At 32.1% G+C, this 10,079-nt stretch overlaps 1 protein-coding gene across 1 annotated transcript in view; it reads right to left on the bottom strand.

Annotated features, from left to right (window-relative positions):
* Positions 1-4,243: 4,243 nt before the first annotated feature.
* LOC143084830 (uncharacterized) overlaps positions 4,244-10,079 on the bottom strand; it is a 138,752-nt gene continuing 132,916 nt past the window's right edge. Inside the window, exons 2-4 of the mRNA XM_076260893.1 lie at positions 5,432-5,526; positions 5,077-5,135; positions 4,244-4,486 (exon numbers count right to left, since the gene is read on the bottom strand). Of these exons, the coding sequence (XP_076117008.1) occupies positions 4,324-4,486; positions 5,077-5,135; positions 5,432-5,515 (306 nt within the window). The 5' untranslated portion in view covers positions 5,516-5,526 and the 3' untranslated portion in view covers positions 4,244-4,323. The remainder of the gene's footprint in view (positions 4,487-5,076; positions 5,136-5,431; positions 5,527-10,079) is intronic.

Below are 10,079 nucleotides of genomic sequence, written 5' to 3' on the forward strand. Positions count from 1 at the left end.
ATGCACAGAAAAATCGTCCGAAGTCGTACGTACCAGTCACCGGAGTCGCCTGTAAAACGCAAGTTAATACTAAACGATTTTTTGAAAACGAGGCCAAGAAAGCGTTACCAAAATTTACAGCAACTCATAGACGGGTTCAAGAATCGCAAAGAATTCTTCGGAATATTTCAAATCCTATGAATGATGTCATTGACTCTAAGAAAACAACTTCTGCTATTTTGAAAGACTATAGAATAAGACAAAATGAACTTCAAGTCAAAAAGGGTCCAATAAAGGTACCACAAATGGAACAGAAAACAGACACCCCAAAGGCTAAAATGTTTCAAAATTGGATAACGGGAAACGAGAATCAGTGATCAAAATTAGAAAAATGGTAATTAATTATTTTATTGTTAATTGTGATTTATTGAAATTTATTCCAGAGACATGTTACTAATTTGCATTCACAAGTGAAGGGAAAATATCATATCCGTTGATTGTTGTATTTTGCAAGAGCAAAGTTGGACTGCAAGAATGGCTCGTATAGTGGATAGAAGCTTTGTAAAATTAAATTTCAAACAAAATTTAGACAGTGACAAAGGATATATATATTGACACACCCTGTGTTACTTTTCTTTTCTCGATTCGCAGGTGCATGACTGGCGAGTTCGTAATAAAGTAGACATTTTGGCTATTCTAAAGTGACAAATGCTGTATGTATTATATATACCTGTTATCAAAATTGTGTTGTTTTTTTTAAATAGAAATGTAAACGTATAAATAAGTTTTGTCTTCCATTCATTATTTATAGGAGAATACAATTCATTAGAAGCTGAACCGACCGTGCAAGCGCTGTATAGCCAGTCAAGGCCGTTGAATACTTCCATCATTGTAAAAAGCTGAGTGCTGCACCGTTATTCAAGCATCTTAAATAAAGAAATCACGCCGAGTCGGTGACTGCTTATTGATAAAAAAAAATAATTAAAAAGTAATAATATCAGAGACATATACATGATATATAATTTATCAAAATTGGCAACTCAATTAATTTTCATATTATTTTTCAACCCCTAATCTGAGTAAACAAAATATGTTCATCCAGCTTTGTCAAAGTGAAGAGTCCGTTTGGCTGCATGTGCGGGATATATTAACACCTTTACAACCACATCCTGTCAGAATAGAAACGTTTAAAAAAATTCTCCAAGAACCATAAAGCAATTCTGTGAGGTGTCTGGATGTAGCATGTTGCAAGTATGAATATCAGTCCCTCTCCAACATACATTTACCATTGTTTTGTATTACATCCGATTGCATTGAGTGTGTAGCATATTGTAATATCTTTGATTAGCTTGCTTGCTAGCTGAACAATGAAGTCATTATAAGGTAAGGTAAATTATACCCTTCTTTCGAAGTAGCATAGTCTTACAGACAGATATATAGTGTATCTTTCGGACTAGTCTACTCTTAAAGGGTGACTTCACGGTTCAGCTAACAAGCAAGCTAGACAAAGATAGTACATTACGCTACACACTCAATGCAATCGGCTGTAACATTTTTAATTTTCCCCACTTCATTCCAGTCGACCCTTATTACTGGATCTACCTATTGCATTAAGTTCCAACTCTTGTAATGAACAATGCATGAACTATACTGAGCCAAAAAAGTTTAGCAACAAAAATGTGAAATTTTATTTGATTACAAAATCATAGCAACATATAATTTTGATAATAACAAAATGGAATTATAACATGTCATCAGAAATACCATGAATCGGTTTATCACTCGAATTCATGAGGATTTTCTTTGTATGGAGCGCGGGAGGGTCAAAATGCGGAAATGAGTATAGTGTTATTCAAAATCAATATCTCAACCGTGCCCTAAGTGTACCAATGAAGGATTGGCAGGCACACCAGCAGCTGCCCTTAGTCAATGCACTACTTTTGTGGCCTGAAAAAAACTTGTCACGTGTTGACGCAAAGCGAAGATAGCGCTCCTCCCTTGAAAATAGTTGTTTTGGTCTACTAGATATCGACCTATCCTGTGCAGTTGCAATTTCTCGATATCTGTTTGTTATTCTCTAAACTGTTGCCTTATACCATGGAAGTACACATTAAATCGAGCCACGATGTCAGCAACACTCATTCCGGCATCAACCATTTCAAGAGCTTTCTGACGGTCATTTTCGGGGAGGCCTGGTTGACGCCCCATGCAATTTCTTCAAACGTGTACATGTGTTTTGCTTACCAATGGTGTGTTTCTGAACGTAAGTGAAAAAGAAATTTTTAATGTCGTTTTAGAAGATAAAACATCGATTACACGTGCAAAGCTGAAATGGCGCGAAATCAATCACCAGGAAAAAAGTACGACTGTTTTGAATTACAGGTAAAACTAAGGATTATGTCAATGATGTTTAAATAAAAAATTTCCAGAAAGAACAAAAAATTAAAAAAAAAAAAAGTGTTGCTAAACTTTTATGGCTCAGTATATTTGCCACTGGGTCCAAACAATAATCAATTAATAAATAATTTTCACTATATTTTTTCGCGTATTGACACATTCCTTTCTTGTAAATTTTGACCGATATGGTTTTAATTGTTAACAAAGTTGAAGTTCATATGGTTCTTGAAATACATGCATACAGAAAAAAACATAATGATATCAACGGGAATTTTATTTAGTTTGCGAGTGGATCGGTTCAATTTACATATATATCCTCTAGAAAAAAAGGTGTTTAATCCTACAATTTCCGTGAATTCGTTTATAATACCTTAAAATATGTGTCTGGTTTTCTTTGTGTGGTTTCTACGGTATTTTTTTTCCTAAATTAGATGTACACGAAACAAATTTGTCAAGTCATGATCTATAAAGTTACCGCATTATATATGAAATAAACAAATCACGAAATGCATGTCTTCTAACCTATTTTTTTTATATACCAAATATAGATGTAAATATGTCACAGTTTATAATTTAACTTTTGTTTTTTAATCATCATTTGACTTATAATATTACCTAAGTTTTGATTTACCAACATTTGAGAGATCACTTCTCGCCAAAATTAAGAATAAGCAATTGAAACTGGGAGATACATTAAACTTTAGCGACGGAACGATTCTGCAAATCTTGCGGAGATAAAGTAGAAGATGAAATGCACTCCTTTATATCTTATCCCCTCTGTATAGAAATTATATCATTATTCATTGTCATAAGTTTTGTAGACTACAAGTGTGAGGTTTAGCTAGCTATAAAACCAGTTTCAATCCACTTTTCTACATAAGAAAATGTCTGTATCAAGTCAGGAATATGACAGTTGTTATCCATTCGTTTGTTGTGTTTGAGCTTTTTGTTTTGCATTTTGATAAGGGACTTTCCTTTTTGAATTTTCCTCGGAGTTCATTTTTTTGTGATTTATTACCTATTTTTCTTGTTATTTTAAATGTTCTATTTGCCTTTTTTGTCATATTGTATATGTCATGTTTGTTTCGTACACTTGGATTACGTTGTTTCTTATTAATATACGCTCTATATCCAATAAAATATTTGACTTAATTTTCTGCATATGTTACAAAAAAGTAGTTTCTGCATATGTAACAAAAAGAGTATTTTCTGCAAATGTAACAAAATGAGTATTTAAAGTTTCTGCAAATATAACAAAAAGAGAAGTTTCTGCAAATGTAACAAAAAGAGTAGTTTTTGCAAATGTAACAGAAAGAGTAGTTTCTGCAAATGTAACAAAAAGAGAAGTTTCTGCAAATGTAACAAAAAGAGTAGTTTTTGCAAATGTAGTAGAAAGAGTAGTTTCTGCAAATATAACAAAAAGAGTAGTTTCTGCAAATGTAACAAAAAGAGTAGTTTTTGCAAATGTAACAGAAAGGGTAGTTTTTGCAAATATAACAAAATGAGTATTTAAAGTTTCTGCAAATATAACAAACAGAGTAGTTTCTGCAAATGTAACAAAAAGAGTAGTTTTTGCAAATGTAACAAAAAGAGTAGTTTCTGCAAATGTAACAAAAAGAGTAGTTTCTGCAAATGTAACAAAAAGAGTAGTTTTTGCAAATGTAACAGAAAGGGTAGTTTTTGTAAATGTAACAAAAAAGTTTTGTCTGCTTTGCATATGTAACAACTTATTTAACAAAAAGGTATTTTCTGCTTATGTAATCAAAAAATGTTTCTACTCATTATGTAACAAAAAGTATTTTCTGCTTATCACATGTAACAAACAAGTATTGATCTAAGGCCTAGACATGTAATGAAATAAGAGCAATCTGGTTGCATTATATTTAATTAAACTGATGTAATATTAAAAATACAGGAAAGTTGTCTATGGATTGATATTCTAAACATTTATAAGTTGTTTATGGCATCTCTGGCATTCTGTGCAGCTTCACCAATTCTGTCGCCTGCCTTATCACCAAAGTCCTCTAGATGACCAACAGCATGGACAATGCCTTCTCTGGCTCGGTCTGCCACTCCTTCAGCAAAGTCACCAACATCGTCCGCGGCATCACTTTAAATATAGAAATGAATTACATCATTCTATGATAAACCACTAAAAAATATGTTTACTCTGATGTCTTGAAAGTGCAAATTGAACGGTTTCAATTAAAGAGTCAGGTTGAAAAAACTATTCCTAATATTTGCATTGAACTGTTTTTTATTGCTATAATTAACAACACGATTCTAATGATAAATTTCTGAATAGTGTTTTAACTGTAAAACATGCAAAACATTAAGGTATTGTAATTGTATGAAAACACTTTTTGAAAAACTGGAGATCGCTATATAATACAAGATTGTTTTGTTTACTTTCGAATACTTTAAAACGCAGCAGGCAACCTTTTGCATATTTTTTTTAATAACAATTTATGAAAGTGGCAATGCGTTAACCGTTACAACGACAAAATTTATAAGTTTCACAAAAACATGTATTTTATGCAAACTCCAACTTAATGGAGATGTTCATGCTGCTGACAATATTGAATTGATATATCCGCAATAATTCGAGGCCAAGACCGTTTACAATTTATATATACAGCTACAAGATTTCCGTTACATATATTCAGAATTCTACTTTTGCTATGAACAAAACAGGCTTACCTTATCTTATCTCCTAAATCACTAAAGACATTACGAGCTCTTGAAAAGAAATCCCATCTCTGAAAACATAACAGTTAAATTGAAATAAAGCGTTATGATTTCTAACCAAATAGTAGAGAAATAAATCACATTTTGTATGGGTGTAAGTTCAACGCATTACACCTTAAGAAAGAAGTTCATCAATAGCCGCAATATAATTTAAACATACGCAACATATTAGTAGTATTCTTTTTAACAAAATTCATATCCAAACTCGATTTTTTTAACCATGCAAACGACTTCAACTACAGTCTTTCTCTCAGATGATTATAATTGTTTTGATTGAACATTTCAATAGCATATCTGTTGCAGTTACCTTTTGCCTTTCCGCTGGCCGTCCCATCACCAAATCTGATGCCAAAACCAGGAAAACTAATCCTAAAACAATTGTTATCTTCATTCTTCTTGGTCCTGTATGTTTCAAGAATAATAAAGGATTTTATTACATTTCAGTAGTAGATCACGGTATCTCATGTTACAATGTTGTATTTTGCATACTAGACCAAATTCCCCCTCATTAAACGTTCCTACTCATTCGACTAATCCGACTATTCGAACCATTTGGTTCTGTTTTGGATATTTGTGTGCTGCTGTTAAAGAGGTATTGGGTTTTCAAGACATTTGACCGTTTCAGAATCTAATGCATCCTTGGTAATGTTTTTTAGCGTGCAGCAAAACGTTGTGATTGGTTAAAAACGGTCATAGTGTATTCAACCAATCAAATCACGTTAGTTTCATTTTGGTGTCCGAATAATGAGATAACCCATAGTCCTTTGGGCGATTCTGAAATGACAGACGCCAATCGAGGTAACTCAACAACATTATATACAATCAGTAAAAACAGTTGAAATAGGTTCAATTCATCAGATCAATATTGAACACAAAACAAACAATAAAAGGGGGAAAAACCCGATCTGAGAGTACTTGGACTTTCTGATAGTTCCAAGACATAATTTCAACTTATAACTAGACCATGCCGTTTATAGGGCTCTTGATTTTCTGTGTTGTTTTTTCGTAATTGTCACAATAAAGTCAGTTGCTTTTCAGACAAATTCTTGAAACAAGAATACCATGTCAAGTTTTTTTTGAGCTGCTTACAATCAAAGTGATTTAAATATCGTAATCATATAATTTTAGATATTCTCTCGATGAACTATGTTTTATAATAGTTCTGTTGTTTCATACTTAACTGCGTCAATTTGTTTTGCAAATTGATGGTCTCTCATGTAGATGATTGTTCAATTTCTTCTGTCGAAACTATAGTCTCAGTACCAACTGAGTTGTTGATAAAATAAGGTGCGGAGTGTGTGTCAGTTAGAAAGCAACCAAACAACATAAAAAAAGTTATGAATATCAATAAAAAGCGATGCCTTTCATGTGACCGAGACAGCAACACGACAGCCATGACAAAAACTCAAAGGCATTTAAAGGAAAACAGACAATTGCCAATGCAGTATCAGAAGGTAAAATCACAAAAATACTGAACTCCGAGGAAAATTCAAAACGGAAAGTCCCCAATCAAATAGAAAAATCAAACGACAAAACACATCAAACGAATGGACAACAACTGTCATATTTCTGACTTGGTACAGGTATTTTCAAATGTAGAAAATGGTGGATTGAACCTGGTTTTATAGCGCCAAACCTCTCACTTGTATGACAGATGTATTGCGATGTTATTAAATTGTTTTATATACGTAATATATTATTGTTTGTTATGACAGTATAGATGAAAAAGTGAGATTTATAGCTCATCATAGATACAAGGGTTAAAATTTTATACATGGACCATGCAGATGCGCATTTTGTCAACAAATGACTCATCAGTGATATTCAAATCAAAATAGTTAAAAAGGCCAAAATAAAGTACGAAGTTGATCAGCATTGACACCCAATTCCTAAATATCAGAAAAGACTAAAACTTTAAAATATAAATTATTCTTCACATAATCATTTAACTTCATAATAATAAAATTATTTTTGAGTAATTTCAACACTGAAAACTAAATATACAATAACTTCAACAAAAGATACGTACCTGTTAAATACGTTTCCAAATATAAAGTATTAAAATGATGTCAGTGACTTAATATATATATATATATAATTATTGGTACTCATGATTAAGTGGACACTCTTCCGTTTTTCTGGGACATAAGCACTTTATAAAGTTCAATTGCATCTCTCTATAACGAAATGTTTACCATCCAATTAGGATGTAGGCTACTTAAGATTATAATATTACAACATAAGTGAATATTGAACTAATGTTATGGACGTCATTCGTTTTGAAAAAAAATCTAAAGGGCCCTGACTTTTAAAGAATTTAGTAGATTGTTTGATGCATTTATGAAGGAAAGGCGGAACATTCTAGAGGGACATTCAAACGCATAGGTCGAAAATAGACTGACAACACCATAAAGGAGAAAAGGACCAACAAACAAACAATAGTTCTCAAAACACAACGTAGAAAACTAGACTAAGCAACACGAACCCCACCAAAAACTGGGGGGATCTCATGTGCTCCGGATCGGTAATCAAATCCTGCTCCACATGTGGCAACCGTCGTGTTGCTCATGTTAGTACAAAAGCTTTAATATTTATATAGACGAATAATCAGTATACAGAAAACATAAGCTCTATTGAGCTTTCATATCGTCTTATTACAAACAAAACCTTAAGGGCATACGATACAGTTTTGAACCTGTATTTACAAGTTGATGAAAATTTGCATATAGGCTATTTTTTACCTGATTAAATCAAATATGTAATAAAAAATATACCTTCATGTGCTACTTTTTGAGTAAAATGAGGTCGAAATTTTGTATATTTGCTCAAAATTCAGATTTGTGTCCGTATTTTCTTTTTCGAAAGAACGACGTAACTTTTTTGCTTTAAAAGATAAACACAAATTGTTTTTTGTTAAATAATCGGTAATTTCTGTATTTAAAAAGTATCATTAAAAATTATGCAATTTTTATTCCGAAATAACTCTATTTTTATAAAATGTTCATGAATAGAGGAAAAAACGTCATTTTTTGCTGCATGTTTATCAAAATTAAAAAAATTGCGCTATTTACAGTTTTATAAAATTTGGGTCACATAATCTTCTTGCAAAATGAAACAAATTGCTGTTTTAAAAAATTAGGGTCCATGCACTCGTTTTCAAATTAAATCAGTTTGAATGATAAAAATCAGTCGAAAAATGCATCTTTTCCCGATATGTTATAGTTTGACGTCGCGAAAATAACATTTTACGTTAGCAACGTCATTACCTTCCCTGTAACTATCGTATGCCCTTAAAAAAACACGCACGTTTAAAACAAACCAAGCATACAGCATACACAAGAGCAACACAACCAAAGAAAATCATTGCATTGAAGGATATATACGTCATATACAATAAAATGACACGAAGACGTAAATGTATGTTATACTTTGCAGAAGTATTAAAAGTATCGTACTCAATCAATATTAGAAGCATATTAAGCACTTCAAACACATACTAGTAAGCAGTTTTAGCACATTGAGCAGAAAATCCCTATAAATTAAGCATTAATTATTAAGTAATTAATGCTAAATTTATAGGGATTTTCTGCTAATTAATGCTTAATTTATAGGGATTTTCTGCTCAATGTGCTAAAACTGCTTACTATTTGCAGGCATTACATTGGCATGAACTACCATTCCCGGTAACAATTATTTTCGAAAATCGATTAAAATGGTTTCTTCTCTAAAACTCTTTGGTAGTTCATTTTAAAATTTTTGCAGCTGCTTATAGCGAAAGGAATTAATGTCATAGCTTCTTGTTCTTACCTGAGGCTGTTCGACTGTATCAAAGTGTGGTGTTCATATTAATAACCAAATCATGTAAATATGATAGTCCGTCATTTAGTGTATAATTTTAAAAGTTTCTATAGTTATTGATCGTTTTCTTCTGAAGATTTGTCTTATGTAAAAGATCTTTTTTATGTCAGAGCTATCATAATCCTAATCAACAAATATCAAGGCTCTCTCTTGGATTTTTTCCTATCTTAACTGAGTTTTTTTTTTTTTTTAATCAAAATGCCAGATGACTGGGCAATAATTGAGATTAGACAAAATAAATGAATAATAAATTGTTAGACAACCACATGAACCAAGTATTTCCAAATACCTACTAATACTTTTAAGAACATTAAGTGGACGAGAGGGATTCTTAAAAATCTGAGATATATGTTTATCAAGATTTAATCTGTACTGAATCTAGTTTAACTCCCAGTAGCTTAACATCATGTTCACATTCTATTCTATTTCCTTTTATATTAAAAACAATCATGCAGATTAAGAGTGTTTTGCCAAGAATAACGCATATATTTTTAATGCGGCGACCCCGGCTAGGATGAAAAATTTTGTCCTGCATTTTTTTTTTTTAGCTGTAATCTCTGTCCTGCCTTTTTATTTTTCAGTCTGTTCGGTCCTGCCTTTTTTTTTTTTTTAGTTTATCCTGACTTTTTTTACCTAAATTGTCGTCCTGACTTTTTTTTTTGCAAGTGTCTCATCCTGCCTGTTTTTTTTTACTCAAAACTCCTGTCCTGCCTATTTTTTTCAAATTTCATCCTAGCCCCCCCCCCCCCCCCCCATAAAAATCAAATGGTAGCTCCCTAACTAATATCTCGAAAACAAGCAAATTGACCTATATTTTTTTTGGCTCTTTTGATTCCTTTATTAATTCCCTATCATGTTAAACTAGTGTTATGAAAAGCTAATTATTTTGAAACTGAGAAGCGAACTCCCTTAACATAAGATAAATTCATATATGTGGCGTATCATGCGGTTGTTGAACCCACCCTCTCCAGCCAGTGACTTGAACCGCATATTAAATGATGGACATGTAATACATGAAATACATAAAATCAATATATCCAATTTTGATATCTATCTCATAAAGGATTTGTATAGTCGTCTGTATAGGGGTGTTTAAG

The sequence above is a fragment of the Mytilus galloprovincialis genome, chromosome 1, assembly GCF_965363235.1.
Source record: "Mytilus galloprovincialis chromosome 1, xbMytGall1.hap1.1, whole genome shotgun sequence".
Taxonomy (NCBI): domain Eukaryota; kingdom Metazoa; phylum Mollusca; class Bivalvia; order Mytilida; family Mytilidae; genus Mytilus; species Mytilus galloprovincialis.